Raw genomic sequence first — 23,718 nt, forward strand, 5'->3', positions numbered from 1 at the left:
TCAAACCAGTGCTGCAAAGGCCAGAGTGCTAACCACTGAGCATAATAAATATATTCTTTAAAATGAAAATAGTTTTTGTCCCTGGGAGTTCTGCTTTGTTTAAAAAAATTATTTTTAATTCTTCAGTGAGAATACAAAGCAATGGTTATGTGAAGCATTCAATATAGCCAAAAGCCTGATACACTGCTTATGCCAACTGCTACTAATTTTGTCTTTGCAAATCAGCACTCATCAGTCACTATTCTTAGTGGTTACCAATCAAGTGATTGCCCTCTATATAGGAGTCCTTCAATATGAGTGTCTATAAGAGGTACTGACTGTAGATGGGTAAGAACTACGTATGAGAATGCCTCAACATTCATGCTTGGCATGTTGTATTACCTGGCACATGCTCCCAGTCTATCCCGATGGGCATTTCCTCTGTAATTCCGACCCGGACGTAAACGTTACACTTGTTGTCGAGGGTCCACAGCATGCTGTCGTTGGGGCTGGAATAGACGCTGATCAGGTTGATACCTACAGGCTTAAAAAAAATTTCCATGAATATCTATTTTATGTTTTGGTGTTATAACTTATACAGCAACAGTTCAAAGAACACTGACCTACCTCATTAGTCAGTGCATGCCCCTGCTACATAAATACAGACAAACACACTAGGCCTATCCAGGTCAGAAGTGACTCTCAAGTCATATTTCAGGTCAGTTTCTGACAGCTTAGAAACCCCCACTGGTTGTGTACATTAGAGGAATGGCAATCTGCCAAGGGTTGGTTCTCCTAGAACAGAGGTAAGCAAACTCCAGTCTTTAGGCGGGATACGGTCGAGCCAGTATTCCAGTCCGACCCAACGACCCACCAGTTATTTATTGTTGGATCCGGCCTAATTGAATTGTCGCGTTATCACAAGTTCCCAAAATATCATCGAGTTCCCGCACAGTAACCCCAAATACTATGCCTAAAGAGCAGAAGCAACCCCTTGTTTCTTCTGGCCTAGTGTGCCTTCTTGACCTCCTGAAATGGCCTAAGAATCCCAAAAGTTTGCCAACCCCTGTCCTAGAACAACACAGTGCTTGTGTTATAAACTTTGACATTGTATTCCTCCACCGTGCCTAGAGATACAGATATGAATAGGGTGGTGGTGGTGGTGGTGGGGGGGGGGTGGTATCTGCTTGCTCAGAATATGTAAATACTTGGGTGCATGATCTGGGCACGGGTTCACTTCAAGGTTTCATAATACAGCATAATAAATTGGATCTACTCCTAAAATGTGCGAAAACTTTGCTTTTCCCTAGCTGCTAGTTCCTATGGCAACAGTCAACTGACTGCTCAACCGTAACAATGTGTTAAGCCAAGGAATGTTCAAAGAGAAATGACCGGGCAATTACAAAGATTTTTTAAACAATGTTTCAACAGGCAATAAACTAACCTTAGAAATTATATTAAGGTAATACAAGGGGTAAATGTTCTATTCCAAATCTTTATTAATGTAATAATCATTCCGGACAGGAACAGGGTAAATCCTCAATAAAACATTTCATTGATGTGATGCTTAGAGCAACTGCAGCAATTTTCACTGTACAAAAGGAAAAGATTCACTCATTCACCAAGTCGTGGAAAAGTCTTAGAACGTATTTCTCGATTACAAGAAGATAACAGAAACCTAAGAACAAACTGTGCCTTTTCAGTTAACTTGGTTATAATGCTATGACTGATTAACACCCCCAGAAAAACTTTATACTATATATTGTTTTTTTAAGCACATGTACTACTGAAGTTGCATTTGATGGGTACAGTCTTTGAGCAGATGTTGCATCTACAATCCAAAGGCCTAATAATATTACTTATTAATATATCCCAGGTTCAAATCTCGGCCAGGACACTATCTGCACTGAGTTTGCAAGTTCTCCCTGTGTTTGTGTGGGTTTCTCCGGGTACCCCGGTTTCCTCCCACATTCCAAGAACATGTAGTTAGGTTTAATGGCTTCCCCCCAAAATTGTCAGGATCAGGGTGTAGATTTATTATATGTCATGCACAGATCTTGAGTTAAGAACTGTATCCTACAGATTGGGATTGTGGGAAGAAATATATTGACTTGTCAGACCAAGCAGCTGAGCAAGGGATAGAAAGCAGTTCTCAAACTATTTGCACATAACGCTGTACATCCCTCGTACTAATGACAAACTAGGACTGACTGGGAGAAAAAATGATGTACACTTTCAGGGCCCATTATTGAGACAGTTGAGTGTGGTTCTTTCTCCAAAGGAGGAAAGGCATCTCTGGGGCCAGAAGTGATTTGTCCCTTCCAGTAACCGTGCTGCGATCCAACACAGTGATGTGCAAAAATGGTCCAACCAATGGCCAATGTTGGTGAATGGGAGTGGTTGGGAGCGAGGTTCAGTCTGCAGCAGAACGCTGTGATCAATGCCAGGCCTGTAAGTAAATGCCCTGCCCAATGGGATATTAAAGCATTGCATGGTCTGTGCTGAGCCACAGACCTTACTATTTGGGTATCTGAGCTTTACAAATGGAGGCAATACATTTTAAAGAAATTTCATATTCTTGGCAAAATTAATTGGAGTCCAGAAATAGGTAAACTAAGGGTGGTTTTGGGTGTGCAATGGACTCTAAACCAGTAAATTCATAGCTAAACCCATGTCTCCAAAAAGGTCTGCTCTTCATTTGTCAGCTTGTAAAATGCCACAGGCATGACTTCTGGGGAGAAGAGTACTGATCGGGTAAAGATCCCTGGGAAATGCAAGAAATATAGGGCTGGGTTACCTTTACACTCCAGTGCTGCCTTCCTTGACCTTTTTAACATAAGGAAAACCTTTCAGGTCTTGGGCAGAGTTCCTCTTACAATGCTAGCCTTAAAGATAGCCATAAAGATCATTGGTGCCACCTAAATTGACCCGAGAGGTCAAGGAACCCCTAGCAACATCTAGAGCAATGTTTCTCCACATTTTTTACATAGCATAACAAAGATCACTGAGTCATTTAAATTGACCCGAGATACACAAATTGCTCAAGGAACCCCTAGGAACCCAAAAAACCCTGGTTGAGAAACACTACTCTTGAGGAACCCTGGTTAAGAAGCACTGTTCCTGTGGGTTAAGCCAACCCCCCCCCCTAATACTAAATGTATTTTCTCCATTTGAAGAAAGTTATTTCTCTGCACAATTAGTAATTGATTTTAGTATGACAAAACTTGCAAAATGTAACCCTGAATAAGGTTCAAGAAAATATCTTCTGACCATTTATTGTAGAATGCATTAGTGAGTTAAAAAAGGCTGATGCCTCTTTCAGTTACAGGAAAGCATTCATTAAAAATTAATACTGATAACTACTCTATGAACTGGTAATGTTTTCATTCTAATCAGAAATATTAACGCAGGATTCAACTGCAGAAATGAGTAACCAGAATGCCTCTTCTCTTGTTACTATCCAGTAGCTTTCCCAAAAGTCAATCAGTTAAATTATAAATTCATTCTCTTGGGATGAGAATGGAACCCTCTTAGGTTTATTCCACAGGTAGTTTAATGTTTGGCAATAGACATGCACTGTTTTTCAGTGCAACATGATTTGCTGACATATATTTTTTACAAATAGGGAAGAATGCCCTGTTTACCAGTTACAAAACAAAAGCAGGAAGGGATCTATTACAGTTTTTAAAAATCCTTGCAATGTACAATCAAAATTTCCTGGGCTTTGTAAAATTCCTGACCTGTCATAGGGCTGTCCGTGATGCTGCAAGCAGTAACAAAACAACTAGCCAGCCCACCTGCCTAAAAACAGAGCTGCTTACAATTCCACTCAAACTGTTTACTGAAGCTTTGCATGTCTGGAGAGGAGCTCCGGCTTGTGTTTCTTATGTGGACATAATAAGTTGGAAGCAGATAGGGTATTTGCATATTACCTAGCGAATGGTCCGATAGATGTCTGCAATACCTCTGATTCTTAGGAATCGGCTCACATACTTTCCGTATGACTTTGTGCATTGTACCTGTTCCCGTGATTTAATCCAGGAATCCACTGCGGAATCTGGAGAACAACGGGGGGGGGGACTGTGGATTTACGTACTGCTCATTCCAAAGGCTCTAAATATAGCCGGCTCCTTTATAACCTCATATGGAGTGAAGGAAACCAAACTTGTGTCACAAGGTATCCCCGACTCTAACACAAACCAGGCACACTTAGTAATCTCACTATGGGGCCTAGAGAACAAGTCAGAGAAGAAAAGACAAGATCTCCAGGGTATTGCTTTTAATGAAAGGAAAGTAAACACTAATCTCTGTGTTCAATATCAAGACTGCTGCAGCTTCAGAGTGCCAGGTGCTCCCTGGATATGCAGCTTCCTCAGAGCCTCTGCTACTGGTGAAAATCACATAGACATTTATGGGTGGGAAGGGATCACAGGCATTAGGAGGCAACACAGATCGCTAGAAGAATGGATTATCCAGATAAATACAATTCCTGAATAAAGGAAAGGTCTTAGATCCTACAATGCTGTTAGATTAGGTGACTCATCTATTTTTTTTTTAATCTGTGCTACCCACACCATCTCATTTATAAAAAATGGGGATGGTAGCTGACAAACACCCACCAAATTTTTACTTTCACTTCTGTGATTGCAGTGAAGAGGTAATCATGTGAATGCAGGTGGCTGATGAAGCAACAGGTCCAAACTTGTTACCTGTATGGGTGGTTCGATCATGATCCATGCTGGCAGCATCATGCTTGGATTTAGTGGTTGGGTTCCCACACGGAAGTAAACAACTCCACTGGTGTCACATGCCCAGATGTTCTGATTCCCGCAGGACAAGCTGCACAGCCTTATTGGTCCTACAGAGGAAGCATAAATCGTAATGCAAAACAAAAAAAAAAAAAAAACAGATCTAATTTATAAATGGACAAGATTACATGCTGCGTGTCAGCCATCTCAACATGGATAGCTGACAGGTTTCTGAAACTCAACATCTTCCCCCCTCACATTCTAAATCTCCCCGAGATATTTATAACTGTTACTAACACTGTTATTCGTCCCTGTCCTCAGGCACGTTGTCACCTTCGATTCTGTCCTCTCCTTTACCCCCATATTCAGAAGATATCTAGGTCCGGTCACTTTCACCTGTGCAACATCTCGAAAATCCGCCCCTACCTGTACCCAAAGGCCACCAAACTCCTTGTACACGCTTCTATGTCTCGTCTGAACTACTGTAACCTCCTCCTCACTGGTATTCCACTAACCCGACTCTCTCCTCTACAATCTATTATGAATGCTGCAGCCAGACTCATCCATCCTTCCCACCGCTCATCTTTTGCTGCCTTTTCATTGGCTTCCATTTCACCTTTCTGTGCTTTGCCTTCAAATCCCCTCCACAGTTCTTGGACCACTTAATTTTGTGACCTAATAGAAAAATATCCCTCTAGCTGTTCACTTTACTCCTCCAATGACCTACTAATGACACCAACACTCATAACCTCATCACACGCACGGCTCCAAGACTTTCTAGAGCTGCCCCAACTCTCTGCAATAGTCTTCCTCATCTTATTCAGCTTGCTCTACTTTCAGCTCATTTAAAAGAGCACTCAGAACCCATCTTTTCAAAGTTGACAGTGTTCGGTCTCTTAAAACCCTCACTACTTCCCACCACTACATATCTCCCCTCCTATTGTGTGCTGCTTCCCCATCTCTTAGATTGTAGGCTCTTTGGGGCAGGGTCCTCTCCTCCTCCTTTGTCACGGTCTGTGTCTGTCATTTGAAACCCCTATTTAATGTACAGCACTGCATAATATGTTTGCGCTATATAAATCATGTTTATTAATAATAATAAATCATAAATGTAAAATGAATCCTGTTGCTGATAACATCACTGATACAGGTATAATGTTAAAGTGTCCTGCCTACCCAAGCATCTGTTTCGTGCCCTGGTAAACCCACAAATACTTGGAGAGAAAATACAACCAGTATTTGATGTTTTTAGCTTTGAGTTATAAGCCAAAGATGACCTGTGCTGCAGAAAAAGTTCACAGGTCAAATAGGGGGGTATACATTGTCTTTCACTGCACCTTGTCCCAGCCACTGCTCTGTGTACAAGAGTTATATTTCAGGGACCCTCCTGGGAAGACGAATGAAAAAAGTTTTGCCTTTACTAGGCAGATTTAACAGTGTAAAACCAGCATGCATATCAATACATTTATATCATTAGTATTAAAATAGTCTTTAGAAGGCCCATTGGATCCTAAGCCTAAACCAAAATGTCTACCAAAACTAAGCTTTAGCCCTCTACTGCCCACTGATGCCTAAATATCACTTTGAAAACATAATCTAGTTATCCTGTATTGGCACATATGTAAAAGTGAAAGTAATACTGTATAACATGATACATGTTATTTTGTGATTGAAATGGGAAGGTCATAATGAAGATCATTCTATCTACAGTTATAAAATGTAACATACGGCAACCTCAAGGTGTTCTGTAGACTGCTGGTGCAAGCCCCAGAAATATAACTTTTTCCTTATGTGACTAGTTACTGATAATTTCAAGAGTTTGTATAAGCACACAAATGCAATAGTAGGAATTCCTTGCAACAGGAATATTTTTGGGGGAGATATTCCCTTAACACAGCAGGAAAGGCAAGAGTTGTTTAGCTTTTTATTATCTTTTGTGTCCCTTGAAGGACTTTCCCTCACTTCCTGTCAGAACATGAATTTATAAGAAAGCTCCTCAAAGGAGACACAAAGAAAAGCATTTTTACAGGAGTGAGGAAGGTTTGATACTTGTGACAATGTTTTTATTGCTGTATGTACCTTCTTGTGCCAGTGCATCCCCCAACCTATTTCTTGTATGGGTCACAGGAACCAGAAGTGATGAAAAATCTCCCCAATGAGGTCATGAATTTTCCTCAAGGAGAAAAAAAAAGGCAGAAAAATATTTTGCATATACTAAAGGATACAAATAATAATGTATAGAAATGTAACTTTTTTATCTGGTTCCCTTTAAAGTCTGGTATACACATCCAATCCTATCATTTATTTTATTAAGCTACGTACACACGTCAGATTTTTATTGCCCGATAATCGGCATCGGCCAATTATCGGGCGAAAATCTACCGTTCATGCATCGTGCACTCCCTTGTCGTTGGAAAGGATCGTGAAAGATCCTTTCCAACGACAAAAATTGGAAGTGTGTACGTAGCTTTACCTACAATTAGTTATAAAGGTTTCTAGGCAACTTGTTTGTACAGCTTTAAGGCACTGACAGAGGCTTTCCTGTAGCACGCAAAGCACAGATTCCAATATAAAAGCATACACACTGCTTCTCTGGTGTTGGTTAGTTACCTGCCGGGACTACACCCCAAACAAACACACAGCCCACTGAACAGTCAGGTCAGGTTTCAATGGGATGGGCTCTGTACACAATGGGGGAGATTTGCTGTAGGGTAAAACCTGCAAGGTACAGTAGATGTCTGAGTCAACCGGTGATATTTATTCGTCTACATACCAGCAATTTGTTAAGTGCTGGGGCTGCTATAGATGGACAGATGGGCAGCTCCGTGTACATTATACAAAAGACTGAGAACAGGCACGTTTGGTTAACGAACATAGAATGTTCTATCTGCAAAAAAGAACCTGTCTGCTCATCATTTATGAATATGTTAATGGGAGTCTGTAACTAAAATGCTTCAGAATGACTGTTGCTTTCATAGACTGCAGTATGTCCAGGGAATCAGAGACTAGCAGAAATGTGTGAATGGTATGGTATCTGTCCACTGTCAGTCATTAAGGTTCTTGTTGTCCCAGCTCTATAGGATCTGGCAAACACACGAGATTCCGAAGGCTGTGGAGAGTGGCATGACTTTGGCCTGCAGCCTGGGCAGTGTGTACTAGATTACCAGGAATTGTCTCATAACATTATGTCATCAGAAGCCCGTCCCCTGTACAAGGATAATGCCATGAATATAAACAGCAGGCGTTGGATCAGCTAGGATATACTGTTCTGCTCCTTGTTTTTTGGAAGCTAAATAAACTACTAATGTAATTAAGTGGAACTATAAAATTGGCATCCTGTAGTATGGTGTTTTCATGCTTTGCTTGGTAGATAGTGAACCTGCAGGAAGCCAGGTAGTAAATGCTGCCCTCACATCCTTATCACCATATGTGGTATAGACACCGAGTGTTAGATTTTACCTAGGATTTCCACTTTCAGAGGGAAAGCAGAAAACCTCCACACTTGCTGCACTCATTCAATCCTCTGCTCGGCTGACCAGGCAAACATGTTTGCCTTGGAAGCCCTCAACCCTCACCTTGCTAATAGGCAGGCACTTGGCACTGGATTAAAACCACCACCAGCACAGATTTGATGTGTTAGCAGAGCAGCTGATCAGCTTTGTGGCCAGCAATCCTTTCACTGCTTAACTTTATTTGGTCACCATTGGAAACCCATTCCGGGAGCCTGTACAATCCACACAAAGTGCCTTCTAAAGGGGGGGCTGCAGAGCTCAATGGGAGCCGAGGAGAATTCTAAATCATGACCTAATATCCACAATGCTGCTAAAGCTGGTTAGGGAGAAGTTTTCAAGACTTGCAGCCAATCAGCCCTAGTGGTGGAGGGGACCTTCTGAGAAAGGCATAATTAAAAGTTTTTTTTAAATATCCTATTAGTTACCTAATGTGTACAAACACCCTAAGCTTCAACTAATTTAATTCTGATAAATATGCCATTAAAAGCATTTTGGTATATGTTTGAGGAGTTTTGACTTCTTGCCCAAGTGTTACAGTTGCTTAGTCTGATTTCACGGCCTCATTTCCTGGCTGGAGGACATTCAGTATTAGCCCTTTCCTCCCCAGCCTGACTGTCACTGGCCAGCCTCTTTCATTTATTGGAGTTCTTTCATTGAGGCTCTACATCCCATATAGATTTTATCTAAAGCAGTCTGCATCTCTTCCAGACTGATATCCACCCTTCAAAGCTTTTCCAAATTTACAGTTACACAGTAGATCAGGTTGAAAAACGACATCAAGTCCAAAAGTCCATCAAGTTCAACCACTAGGGAAATAAACATATTCCAGATATAAAACCCTATAAAACATAGTTGGTCCAGAGGAAGGCAAAAAAAAACAAAAAACTGGTATAATTTGCTTGCCGATTCAAAATTTTCACAGACTTTACAGTGAAGAATCCGTTCCTTATCTGGAGATTAAACTTCTTTTCCTCCAGATGCAAAGAGTGCCCCCTTGTTCTTTGTAATGAACTCAAAGTGAATAATTGGGAAGAGAGTACAGGGTGATCATATCCCCCCTTATACGTCTCTTCTCAAGGGAGAATAGATTCAGTTCAGCTAATCTCTCCTTATAGCTGAGCTCCTCCATTCCTTTTATTAGTTTAGTTGCCCTTCTCTACACTCTCTCTAATTCCACAATGTCCTTTTTGTGAACTGGTGCCCAAAACTGGACTGCATATTCCAGATGTGGCCTGCCTAATGCTTTGTACAGGGGCAGGATAATGTCTCCAACCCTGCAGTCTATTCCTATTTTAATAGGAAAGTACAATTTGCAATTATCTTTCCCCCTTCCTAAAAGCCAGTCCCCCGCTTGCCTTCTGGGCCAAGGGTTCTCGAGAAGAGACATGGTTATGTGAAGTTTTTAGGAAGCCATGCACAGCATATTGCTGGCATTCCCACCAGCTACCTGCAATCTGCATAGAGAAGCACATTGAAACAGAAAAGTTTAAACGAGAAAAAAAAGGAGTAATAAATAGAGGAATCATATTCTTTCTGAAGATTTTACCCTCACAATGTTTTTATTATATACCTAAGAAATAGGAATTTTTAAACTGTAATATACAGAAAACAGATAACCGGTTATGGTTTAATGTTTTGGGTTTATTAAAGGTTTAGCACTGTGTCAAAATAAAAGGATTACAGTACTTAAATTCACATAACTCCTTCCCAAGGGGAAATTTTTGTTTCACAAACAGTATGTCCTCAAACATGACATTCCTCTGCTGACATTATGTTACAAAGTCGTTCTAGTCTGTGGGGCCTTGCAGCTACGTGTGACTTGGGTCTTAGATATCGCTGTCACATGAGTGCTCAGCTGTTGAAATGTGTCGTACTAGCGTCACTGGCTGGCTAATTCCCAAACAACACTTACAATATCGTGGCTGTCTAATAAACACACGTATCGTATAAACTTCTTATTCTGATGAAACAGAGTAAATGAGGAAAAAAAAAAATCATGTTAGAAAAGTAACACCTGTGTGTGCTTTCGGCCACAAATAATCCTAAGTGTGAAAATGAGTCTGGGGCTCTGTCACTGCAGAATGAAAGCGGAGAGGGAGTTCTATGTTTAGAAGTCCTGATACTGATAGTGTAACCTTACACAAATGTCACCCTACAGATATAGCCTTTTGACGGCAAGGAGCAAATATTGAGTTTGCGGAGATCAAAAATGCATTTCCTCAGCATTCTGCCTTTGAAAACCATCTGTGTCATCTCAGGAAAATACAGGGGTTAAGAGACAAGTAGAACTAGATGAAGAAACACAGAGCAGGTGAACACAGGTAAAAAGAAAACTACAGTGTAAGTGACTGGATATATATGATTAAGCTATTCTCTGGGATAAGTGAGTATTGTTTAATATGAGAAGCATGGGTAGTCTGTTTAGATGTAGTATGTACTCCTCAATCTGTGCAGAAATCCAGCATAAAACTAGCACTGTGGAGAAGCTTCCAGTAATAAAGACTGGCAATTATTACTTTTTTGTTATCCAGGGAGCTTGGTTTTGTATCTGCCCTCTTTTAGTTTTCTGCACATGTTTATATACAGGCCAGTGATAATATCACTGCAGAAGTAAAAATGGATAAGACACCCAACAAGCAGGGTAGTAGATTTGCAGTGACAAAAAAACAAAAAAAAAACAAAAAAAAAACAAAAACACAACACAATGCTAAAAGCAGAGTAATGGGCACATACGAAGGTACCCAAAGCAGTCAGACTCACCCAACTGAGAGAGGTCTAGCCTTGTCCAATGCATCCCGGTAGGGCATGCTTTTGAAAGTGTTCGGATGATAACACCTCCTTGGCTATCTAGTGCCCATACAGCATCCACACAGGCTGACATGTGGACCATCTCGGTGTCTGGTGGAAGCTGGACAGTGGAAGGTCTGTATGGTGGAGTTAAATCACTCAGACAGAAAAGATCTTTTCTACTCTGAGAAATCCAGAGGACATTTCCTAGAAAACCAGAAAGATATGGCCAGTATAGTACAGAAAATTAAAACAAATTTGCTTTAGACAAAATTACCGCAATTGTAAAACTCATGTCGAGAAACTAATAGTAGAATTGTAGTTAATAGCAAGCAATGTCAAGTCCTAAACTAGTAGTATGTATTACAACTCTGTGACTAAAACAGTTTGTATTCCTGTGCAAACTGTATATAGTATCTAATAGTTTGGCGGCTGCAAGAATGGAGCTTACTGATTTATTATTTCTCTCACTACAGCATGAGACTGGCTCAGAAACAGGGAGACTTAAAATCTCATGAACAACCTTTAAGGAGTATCAAAATGTGTAAAGATTGGTATTATTCACCATTTTGGTTCGAAAATGCATACAAACTGCATAAAGTGTGTCATTATAGTCAATAGCACTGAAATTGCAGGAGAAAAGGCAGAGATGAGTATAACAGTGCTATAGATTGGAGTGGCACACGTGCCATCATGCACCGTTTGTGTGCCATTTCCCATATATTTAGCAGCACCAAGAATTCATAAAGTGTAGCCTGGACCTTTGTGCAGGATTTGGTCTTACAGAGTTGTAAGAATTAGCACAAGATGAGAAAGGACAGGCTTTTTGGAAATTACCTTTTACTGTAAATTTTTTTTATACATTTACTTACTAAAAAAAAAATATTTTGATACAAGGTTCCCCACGATCACTATTTACTGTTGTATTACTACAATATTCTAGCCACTGGTTACCTATTAAAATAGGATGTACATTCTGTTCAGAGTACACATTGGCCATCTTCCATCCTAACATTTCATTGCTGCTCCAGCACATACTAATTTAGAAAACATTGGAAGTCCTGCCAATGCTACCGTAGCCGTGTGTTTTCGTAGAATGTTGTATATATTTATAAGGAAAAGAAACAGCAGCTGCAACAACCAACAGTGACACATAAGCAAAGCATAGGAAGGAAGTAAGAAGTTGCATTTTTGTACCTTCGCCACTCGAGGAGGGGGACGCAAAGACGTTTATCCACTTGGTGGTAGAAGCTGTGCCTCGTGGTATTATGTGGTGCCAGTAAGTGCCTGCAAAAGGAGTCAGGAAAATGAAAACACTGAATAAAAATTTAACAACCAATCCAAAGCCTTTTTAGAAAATTGTGGAAAATAAATTGCCAGCATTTCTCACAACAATGCAGCTGTAAAATGCCTGCAAGTCAGAAAACCGAGGGAACAATCTGACTACCACTGGCAACACATTCATTTCCTTTTACTTGTTTTTTTTTCCTTAAGTTATCCATCAATCTTGTGTAGTGGTATTACAAAAGTTACAAGGTCCACACAAATTATGCAGAAATGCAACTTATTGCATTTAGAATCTATGAGAGGCGTTACCATTACTTAGCTATGCCAGCATAAAGCACCAGAGAGGGAAACATCTGTAAAACTAGGGAATCACCAGTCTACAATTTTGTTGATCCATATTTATATGGAACATACAGTATGCAAAAAGGCAGTCACAGGGATAAAGCTGATTGTACTGGTAAATGAAGAAGATAAATGCCAGTATAACAGCTGACAGGTTAGGTAGTACGTTTTTTTTTTTATTATTTCAAAATGCTCATAATGGACAGTAGTGTGCAATTAACAACTAACCAATAAGATTTCCCTTCGCCACATGAAACTCGTTTTTGCCTGAAGTGATCCACACGCCACTGCTGTTAACCCCAAGAAGGCTGGGCTGACTCTGCGACTGTTGAGACCAGACCATCATGCGGAGTTTGTCAGCCACTTTTTCTACAGGGGCCTGTGCAACTGTGGCAACAGTCTGCGTGGCCTGGATAAGGGTCTGGAACAAGGTGTAATGGTCAAAGACGACGTAATCAGTGATGCTGACCTGGAAAATGTCACCAGTATTAATAAACGTTACATTTTATTTACTGTAGGTCCGAACTACAATTCTTTTTTAGGCTGTTTTCCAGCTCAGCTCTTAAACCTGTACATTCCATAGGGCCCATTTGTCGATCACTTTGCAAAGTAATTATATATAGTTTTAAAGAACAAACACAGCATTTTCTTAGGGAATACCCTTGATTAACATAAATATATTTTTAACTTGTCATGTTGGTTGAACCAATATGTGCAGATCAATGAAACAAAGTAGATAAAAATGTAACAATGCTACTTTGTATCTGTTATAAACACTGCCTCAGATCTTTTTGTTACAGCAGCATTTACACAGCAACATTCAATATCTCAATTTAAAAGCTGGTAGTATCAGGCAAGTGCAAGGGAGGAGACACAGCTTCAATCTATTCAACTCCTGGAAGCAAATGTAAGGCTACATACACACGAGCAATAACGACTGCATGATGCATGAACGAGTGCTGTACATACAGCACCCTTCTGATCTATGGAGAAGGGAGGGGTGAAAACGACAGAGCGGCATCTCGTTGCGCTCTCTCCCCTTCACTTGCATTACGATTGTTCATCATCCATGGATCTGTGGCCCTGAGCCAATTATTGGATGAGAACCATAGCCCAAGTGGTAATGTTTGCTATATTAGTGTCAATTGCCCTGCAGACATAATAGAAAAGCCATGATAGCATCCACTTGCATCCCAACTAGAGAAAACACAACTTGCTTTTCCAACATGTTGCAGAGCTTACAAAACCAAAATCTACATTTATAGCCAAATTCGAAAGTGCAAACCTTGGCAGCAAAAAAGAGAGATAAAATGCCTACTTGCCACCAATGGTCATCTTCTCCTTGTGGTTTCTTAGACGTTACTCCAGTTCTGAACCACAGATTACCGCTGGCGTCCAGGGCCCACACCGTTTCTTGGTCACCTAGCGTCACACACACCGGTTCCAGAGCTTGTCTTTCACTGTGAAAACACAAGGCAGCTCACCAGTGCAGCCACAACAATACTCATTGTTCCTTTACACATTTAGTGCACTAGATGAAGAATAAGCATGATTTGCATCATTTTCTTTTTCACCCCTGGAGATAAAAAAAATAATTGCTTGACAGATTCCCAGCCTACTCAGACGAGTCTTTGGTGGCTAATGCTTTTATAATACAATTATTTTACTTCTCATGATATCAGACGGTTATATTCACTGGGCACAATTAGCAAAGTCCAGTCTTTACAAACTACAGCAAAATGCTAAAATAATCCAATCAACAAGGGTTTAGATTGGAGGAGTCCACTGCAAATTAAGTAGCAGCTGGAGGAGAAATATCAGAGGGTTTTCCATGCTTTCTGAATGCAGTGAAGATGGTAATAAGGAAGTCATATATAAAGATACTGTAAGATGTAAAAAAATTAGTTGGGACAAGAAAAACTAGGGAGTTTAGAAGCCATGTTTAAACACAGGAAGATATATACAGTTATATAAAAATATAAAAAAAAAGTCATTTAAAGTATTAAGGACAATTACAATCTTGTTTACCTGATAAGGTCACATTGCCAAACTTCTCCCTCTGGACAGAAGCTGCTCACTCCTTCTCTGTATAAAAGGCCACGCTGTTCTGTAAGGGCCCAGACCACATTGTTTCTGGCTGTGATCTGGGAAAGTGGGCATGGGCAGTCAACCTTTATGGCTCTGGCACATGGGCGATCCACGCTGAGGCCTGCAGGGCAAAATATGATAACAGCAAATATATAAACCAATCTTACTCCACTATTTTCAGGAGTAAATAAAATGATATACAAAATCATGTCATCAAAACAATTAGGACACCTGAAAAGCCTTATTCACCCAGATACAGGTCCATTATACACAATGTACCTGATTTATCAAGCTCTCCTATAGGAGAACCTGGGTGATCCTGGAATGGATCTGGTCCAGGATTGAAAAAATTTGCCAAATAATAGCAAATGATTTTGAAGAAATCCATTCGAAACTTCATTGCTGTTGGTTTCTCATTCAGACATCCTACTTCCACTCTAAGAAAAACAATTAAAGAAGCCACCAACCATCTTTTCAATAAGAAACTTTCTGGTCCCCAAACTCCTTATATCGATATGATGATTTGAAATCCTTCTCTACAAGGGACAAATTCAATTCCCTACTATTAGGTTTAAGAAGCCTTCACTCTCTACAGTAACTACCCAGCATATGAGATATTATATTAGAACTACAGTCTTTTTAAGTAACACAAGCGAAACGTGTTGGGGTTTAAAATGACCAAACAGCTTGAATATTGTACAAATCATAAGTAATTGTTGGTTTTGTTTGATCAATATGTGCATATGTCATCATTAGGAGACCTCTATTTAGAACTAGGACCCATGAACCCCATGAAGTAATCAGGGTTCAGGTCTATAATATGTTGCATTTTTTGTAAAAATTAAACATGGTTTGTGAAAGATACTGAAATACAAATTTGTTATGTGCCAAAAAATCCCACTTTTTTCTATTGTTCTTATGTGTACTATATTTTGTTTATGTGTTGGCACTTCATAGCTATAGGCTACATCAGGGCACGCAACAACTACCTTTTTATTTTACTTGTCATTCCAACATTGCTGGATTACCTATGATAGTCTGCAGTCTTGGAGAGCTTTAGTAAACCAGGCCCAATATGTCTTGGCGATAAGATGGTTTTATTCTGTGTGTTCTGTAAAATGTGCACAATGGCAAAAGCTACACAGTAATAGTTGACCACACTCACCTGTTTGTAAGTACAAGTCTCCATTCGTCCTGATGATCCAGGCAGTATCATCGCTCAGGGCAACAAATAAGGCTTGAGGTAAGGCCTCATACCAGTGTCTCTTCCCTTTGATGGTTACCTTCCCACAAGCAAAGGCCTTGTCTGTCTTCTGCTCGATCTTCCACAGCAAATTTCCTGAAGAAGTTAAAACAGTTTCAACTTATTGCTGCTGCAAACAGAGGTTAAACATTCTAGAGACATTACTGTGATTGGTAGCATGCTTACAGGACTGATGGCTGATTTCATTAGGAAGTCTAATAAGCAATAATTATGTGCAGAAAAGTTTCGCAAGTTATCACACATTAGTTTACTGTAAAAAGGTCAGTGAAAGGTGAATCCTGAATAACCACTATACTTGCTTTCAAAACTTTGCTTTAAAGATAAATTTGTATTTGTGTGGGGTACTAATAAAAAGCAGTTTTTCTTCTCCCCCACTCACTGCCAGTTTATGCTCTTCTCTTGGCTCAGAGGTCGTAGGTGGGCTCAAGGCATCCTCACTCACAATGCAACCAATGCAGCACCAAAAGAGAAGAAGTTTTACGGGACCAGTTGTAGGTGCTAAGAATAGGGCAAGTACAACTGCTTTATAATAGAACCTCGGGCATTTACCATGGGGAGAGTGAGCAGAAGGAGGTTCCATTGCAAGGGTATTGCAATATTTTTTTTCCTTAGTATTGGAAAAATGAAAAAAAGGTTAAAACTGTTTTTAGCTCTCTGTGCTATGTTGGTAAGATTTCCCTTCACATCCTGTCACTGACAGAAAAAAATCATTCTAAAAGGAAGGACAAATCTCCACTTACAAACAGTTGTTACTGACTGGGCAAATGTTCCCAATGGGGCAGAAATATGAACCTGGCAGAGCAAGATACCTTAATCAGGGTTCCTCCAGTGCTTGCTAGGGATTGCAACAAGCAATTTGTGGCACTTAGTTCAGTTTAAGTGTCAGCAATCATTTTTTGCTTTATCTGTAAGGATGACATTCTTCCCAGTGACCACTACACTAATGTATTGTGAGCTGTGGATATAGTAACTATAACAAGAGTTTCCCGAAGATTGGAAAGTTACAAAATTTCAAGGCGCCCCCCCTCCATGTTAAAAAGTTAGAGAAAGACTTTGGCAGAAATTCTAATCTTTTGATGTTGAAACATAATTTAAAACATGTAACGTATGCATGTATGTAAGTAACAATAACCCCTTTAAAAGCCTGAAAACTGAACTCAACCCTACCTTTATTTAGTGTTGCCCATGCTGTTCTCCTGTTTTAAAATTGCCTACTCCAATTTCAATGTACAGTGTACAATAATAAGAAAAGCAAGTTAGAGTTCCACCGCATCTCCCTGACTGGAGTATGTCCGGCATGATCTAGCTTTTTCCTATTCAGCTCGACTGTCCCTGGTACACTTCAATGAGAACTAAAAGAAGGAAATCTGCCGAATGAGTATGCCACAGATATCAATATTATGGTAACATTATGGGAAACCATAAAATCTGGTGTTCCTTTAAACAGAAAAAATAAACATCAAACTCTGCTCAGAGAAACTGTGCCTCCACACTCAATCCAGTTATCAATGGCCTGGAACTGCTCTAATCTGCAGATTTCTGAAGTGAAATAAGAGAAAGATCACTGACTCTTTGTTCTGGGAAAGCGTTACAAGTCCTGACTTACTGTAATATTGTTTTGATATGAAAAAGGAAGGATAATATACAATTTTTTTGTGGTTACAAACACAAAGTTGCAGAAGAACATTTTGGAATGCAAAGTAGAATTGGCAAGAAAGTGATGCAGACTTCCACGGCCTGGAAGTATCCTTCAATGGCATATGAAGTCCTCTTGGAATCCCTCTTCTCCCTGCCCAGTACTCCCTGGATAAGGGCCCATTAACACTTCCATGTTTGAAAGGGTATATGAATGCAATGTGGCCTTCAGGTGCACCTAGACTGCAGCATGACTGTAACACGTTTAATGTGTGTTGCAGGTGAAAATGCAAGCTGTGTGGCTATACAAGGTACAAACAAGAAACGTCAGAGGGTCATCTTAAGCATGTTTTCCAAGATAGTGAAAAAGAAATTTTGTTAGAAGATTAGCACAATTGTGTTCACAACATGCAAAGGCATAATGCCGCTTCTTTCATACCATTTTCTTTTGCTTGTGGCAAATTTTTTAAATGTTTTGATTGCTTTTGTATGGTCACATTATAGCACAAAGTATTCAACCCTGACGATGCAATGAAAAGGTATCCAAGTAGCTGTTGTGCAGTCAAACTATTGCTTGTCAGTCTTTTTGCACACAATCACAGCTCTGACCAGCTCGTAACACATTCTTTTATGCATTTTTCTGCACCTGAGGTGAACAGAGTCATAGTCTGCTTGGGAATTGTCCAGTAAAAGTAAGGCCATTTCTGATGTCTTCTTGGCGAAAAGCATTCATTGCCCAGGGATGTATCCCTAGTTTTCTTTACAATCTCAGATACGATTCTTCGATATGGAGAAATGGTCATGGTACCAACATACTACACACATATATATATATATATATATATATATATACATACATATATACACACATACACACACTTATATTATACTCTATTGCAGGGGGTCCTGACAGTAACAAAAGAACAGGCAGATTTCTGGCCCATCATTCTAGTGACAGTACCTGTCGGTTTATAGTCAGAATATTCTAAATAGAAAACTGATTGCTAAAGACTATCCAAGCTATGATATGACCTATATATGGATATAAGCTTCCTGGAAAAGTCTTGTATGTAGACAGAGAAAATATTGATCTGGCTGCTTTATAAAGGCATGAATCAAAGAAATGAGAGGAACAGCTTGCTTCCTATCTTTACATATGGTTTGTGTTCTGATGTAGATACCCCATAACTGAGAACTTTAATTTATAGTCAGGGACCACCCTTGTTAGAGGTGTCTTGATGTGAAAAAAAACAAAAATCTGTATACTTATAGCCAGAGTAAAAAACAAATAAATGACCCTAACCAAATGTACACAATTTGGCATTATTCACCTAACAAATCTGTCTCCTCAACATAGTAAAGGACTCATTTGTAACAAGAAATCTTAGATACATTTTTTATTAGTAGGAAGTTGTGTTTGTATCAATTATGAATGTCATGGGTGTGTGAAGGTACAATGCATCTATAACTGTAGGCTCTTTGGGGCAGGGTCCTCTCCTCTTGTGCTCTGTCTGTATTCGTCTGTCATTTACTTCCCTCATTTTAATGTACAGCGCTGTGTAATATGTTAGCACTATATTTATTAAAAATAATAACTTAAATGCCAACCTGAGGGAGAGACTGCCACCTGCTGGACAGTATCCTCAAACTTCTGCCAGCGCAAGCCAGCTCCAGGCAGGGAACTGCAGTATAAAGAACCTTTGTAGTCCAAACACCAGATGTATTTCTCTGACACAACCAAGCTGAGGATGCCACTGGTTGGCCCCGAGTACACCATCCAACTTTCTGCAAGCTGACAAAAGAACAATGGAATACAAGTCAGAAAAAAGTACCATATACACTGTGGACTTTTTTGTATGCAAAATCTTCATGTATACTTGTTCTATGGTACTATACGATAGTATTTCTGTATCTTCAGCTGTTCTCATTCCTGACTCTGCATTGAAATTCAAATCAGTGTTGTTAGTCCTATGCCAGACTACAGAACACCTTACCCTCTCCATAACACAAGGAAAAAAAGTTTTATAGTGCAGAAGTGAGCAGAAAAAAAAAGGAAGGGTGCAAGTTTGCCATTTAATTTTTCCATCATCAAGCCAATTGATGAAAGGCTTATCTCTGCCTCTGCCTAAGGATTCCCCCTATTATCTTTCTGGTATAAAAAATAAATAAATAAATAGTTTTCCTGTCCAATGATACAAGAAAAAAAATAGTGTGAAATGATAATAGTGTAAGCGTCTTTTGGAGCTGTGCATATTGCTTCACTTCGTTTGCAGTGCTTCCCTAAACTTCTAGTAGGGGAACACATAGAGAGATCACTTGACCCCCCGATGTCAGAACTTCCCATGGTCCTTGGGGCACAGATCACCCTACCAGCTTGTGATTGACAGTTGGTTACCTGGAGAAACTATCTTATGAAAGTGGTTCCTGTTTGTGCACAGTGTATATACGGCTGTAGTAATGATCAGGAGCTCTTGCATTTGTGGCTACATTGAGGTTTCAGAGGGACCATACGAGGCAATGTGGACCCTATAGAAAGGATATCCCCGAATCAATCCTATATTTGCTCCACTGAAGGATACATTTCCTTTTTATGGCAAAGTGAAGTTTATAGACAATTTTGGTGTGATGGGTTTAATAAGTTAAAGCGATCAGATTCTTGCACAGGTTATTTAATATCTCTATCTCCATACGCTTCTGGGCAGCATGGTGGCTCAGTGGTTAGCACTCTGGCCTTTGCAGCGCTGGGTCCCAGATTTGAATCTCAGCCAGGACACTATCTGCATGGAGTTTGCTAGTTCTCCCCGTGCTTGTTGTGTTTTCTCCTACATTCCAAAAACTTGTTGTTAGGTTAATTGGCTTTCCCCAAAATTGACCTTAGACTGTATAAAAGACATATGACTATGGTAGGGACATTAGATTGTGAGCTCCTTAGAAAGACAGCTAGTGACAATACTATGCACAGTGCTGCGTAATATTTCGGTGCCATTAAAAATACTGTGTAATATTAACAATGATTATCTGTCTTGGAGTGGGAAATCCCCGGAATACAATTTTTACCAGACATTGTGTTCATTTTACCTGCTCAGATTTCAGCAACATGCTTTCTTCTTGCATGGACCGAGTCAGATCCTGAGACACCGCCATTTCTGCCACGCTGGCATCCGAGGAAGAATGAGGGATGCGGTGACCATAGATATCCTCCTCATCGCTGGATGCCAGCGATTGATCTTGATCATTCCTCTCTGGTTTGCTGGTTTGGATAACCTGTAGAGGGTCACTGGGAAAAGTGTACGTGCTTTCACTCATGCAAGCCCCAATAGAACTTGGGGGTATGTGGCACTGGGTGTTTGACACTTGTTGCCTGTCCTCAAGTATTTCAACGCTGTCAGTCTGGGAATCTAAGGATTTTCTCTCCTCTGATATACTGGTGAAGTAGTACAGTTCCCTAGAGTTGGTGTTGGTAAACTCTATGATTTCCTTCAGCCGATGATGCTCAGGTACACTTTGCTTCTCCTCCTCCAGCAAAGATTCTGTACAGAGATTCGAAGCTGAAGTTTCCACTTCCTTAACAGTTTCTCTATCAGGTAGAGTATTTTCTGCAGTTTTATTGTCATTGTTATTTTGTTCATTTACCAACTCCTTCTCCACTCCACTGTAGGAATTGTTTTCACTGTCAGTGTCTGGAACTGGAGAGTCAGAATTCTGTGTGGCACTGAAAAACCCTGATGTGTTTTCCTCAACCTGGTCCTTTCCATTTGCCAAGCTCTCTTGTGAGCTCAGGGGATCGGTATTGGCGCTAGGAAGGCTCGTTGTACCAGAAAAAACATACGAGGTTAGAGAGAGTGGGCTGTCAACGCTGGGTGTACTCTCGAGTGAGCCAACATGGCTACTTGACCCATTGTCTGGGGGGAAAAAAAAAAAACCACAATCAGTATACATGCATACACATGCGGTTTTACCTACTGACACAAGGATTTATTGTTACTGACAGTTAAGAATTACCAGTTAAGAGTTAGGCAGTGGACTCAACCAGTGGGGTAGATTCTGATGCTCTAATTTTGACCCACGAGTTTTAGTCAAAGCAACAGCACCATCTTTTGGTGTGTGGAGATTATGACACCCAAGAGATGAATTCTACTAAGAAATATTGACACAAACTAACCTCACGACAGGTAGCAATTATCTCAATAAAATATTGGATTTCAATTTTCTTTCCAGTAGAGGAAAACATTTTTTGGAATCCTAATACATAATTGCACATGCTTGTCATGCCTATGTATGAAAAAAAAACATCAGGGAATTGAAAGGCATTTAAAAAAAAAAAACATAGGAAACCCTTGAAGTGTGGAGGTTTAGCACAGGTATGTGTAAAAAGCACTTTACCTACACCTTATAGCTCATTGTTGCAGGCTTTGAACCAAGCAAAGCAGTCATAATTTTTAAGCTGCCAACATACAATTTATTGGACATCTATAGGTGCTTAAATGGAACAAAAGTTCCACTTTAAGATTCCCTGATCAGGCAAAGCCATTAAGTAACAGGAGATGTCCTTTTCACAATAATCCCTCCTACCTGCCTGATTGCTCTGGGATTCTGGTGAAAAAGTTAAGTTGTGCATGCACAGAAAGCCAGGACTTAATGAATTTACATCATCCCACCCTGGCCAATCAAGGTGACTAAAGATCGGAAGAAGGAAGCTAAGAAAGAACAAGATGGTAGTGCCCTGCTAAAGAACGGGGACAGGTGAGTAAAGCAGGGTTTAGTTCCTCTATAAATGAACTGCTATATATGTTACAAAGTGCCTCTGGGTGCCTCAAAGCCCAGTCACTCTTTTTTGCAAATCTTGAAACACTCTGAAGGATCATTAAGAATCAATCACTTTCAGCAATACACTGAGACCACACACTGAAACACAAAGTAACTTGGTAGATGCAGTGCAGTGTAGTAAGGAATAAAAGGACCTGTAGATTAGGATTAAAAAAAAAAAAAAAATGCAACAAATGAATGGCCCAACATAGGAAAGGGAATTTTACCAGTTAGGAAACAAATTTCTTTTGCCTTAAAGCAGGGGTAGGCAAACTCCGGTCTTTAGGCAAGATACGGCCTTGCCAGTAGTCTGTTCAGGCCTAACGCCCCCTGGTCGATCCGGCCTAATCCCGGCCGGTAGGGATGTCCATGTTATGGCTCCCTTTCCCTTTTACCGCGGCCGGCGTTAACACTTACGCCGCCGGGGTAAGGGATCATTTCCTCTCCTCCGTATGCATTGCGGAGGAGAGGGATTTCCTTTCAGGGGTGTTCCCTCTCCTCTGTATGTATTGTGGAGGAGAGGGATTTCCTTTCAGGGGTGTTCCCTCTCCTCCGTATGCATTGCGGAAGAGAGGGATTTCCTTTCAGGGGTGTTCCCTCTCCTCCGTATGCATTGCGGAAGAGAGGGACTTCCTTTCAGGGGTGTTCCCTCTCCTCCGTATGCATTGCGGAGGAGAGGGATTTCCCTTCAGGGGTGTTCTGGGTGGGGGGCGGGGCCATCAGCGTGGGTATTGAGAGAGAGTCCGGCCTAGTGTGCCTTCTTGACCTCCTAAAATGGCCTAGTAGCCAAAAAAGTTTGCTGACCCCTGCCTTAAAGGAAAAAGAACATTCTTGCAATGCACATTTAAAAGGGGATAACTGCTGTCTTATGTAAAGCTGGAACAACGATCCCTGAATAGAGCTGAGAGGCCTTCGACAGCATCCACCATATTCATATATTGGCAATTTAACATCACTGACCCTGAGATTTAATAAATCATACCTTCAGCCATGTAAACCCAAAAGACAAATTACTATGCAGCCCTGCTGATGCAAGGATGGGGTTATGCAATTACATCAAGTTTGTTCCATAACTTTAAAAATCTGTCCTGTCTGTCCCACGCTTAACATCTCCCCTCCTAACGTGTGTTACTTCCCCCACCTCCTAGATTGTAAGTTGTTCGGGGCAGGGTCCTCTCCTCCTCCTGTGTCATTGTCTGTATCTGTCTGTCATTTGCAACCTCTATTTAATGTAAAGCGCTGCGTAATATGTTGGCGCTATAAAATGCCT

General features: G+C 40.4%; 1 protein-coding gene across 2 annotated transcripts in view; it reads right to left on the bottom strand.

Moving 5' to 3' along the window:
* TECPR2 (tectonin beta-propeller repeat containing 2) overlaps positions 1–23,718 on the bottom strand; it is a 44,491-nt gene that overhangs the window by 5,913 nt on the left and 14,860 nt on the right. The window contains exons 9-18 of one of the 2 annotated variants that reach the window (XM_072428940.1): positions 20,721–21,544; positions 19,251–19,434; positions 15,909–16,082; positions 14,684–14,864; positions 13,974–14,115; positions 12,884–13,076; positions 12,224–12,313; positions 11,000–11,233; positions 4,689–4,837; positions 382–523 (exon numbers count right to left, since the gene is read on the bottom strand). In XM_072428940.1, the coding sequence (XP_072285041.1) occupies positions 382–523; positions 4,689–4,837; positions 11,000–11,233; positions 12,224–12,313; positions 12,884–13,076; positions 13,974–14,115; positions 14,684–14,864; positions 15,909–16,082; positions 19,251–19,434; positions 20,721–21,544 (2,313 nt within the window). Of the gene's footprint in view, positions 1–381; positions 524–4,688; positions 4,838–10,999; positions 11,234–12,223; positions 12,314–12,883; positions 13,125–13,973; positions 14,116–14,683; positions 14,865–15,908; positions 16,083–19,250; positions 19,435–20,720; positions 21,545–23,718 lie in introns of both variants that reach the window. The other variant, XM_072428939.1, reaches the window with a different exon arrangement.

Source organism: Pyxicephalus adspersus, chromosome 12, assembly GCF_032062135.1.
Source record: "Pyxicephalus adspersus chromosome 12, UCB_Pads_2.0, whole genome shotgun sequence".
NCBI lineage: Eukaryota > Metazoa > Chordata > Amphibia > Anura > Pyxicephalidae > Pyxicephalus > Pyxicephalus adspersus.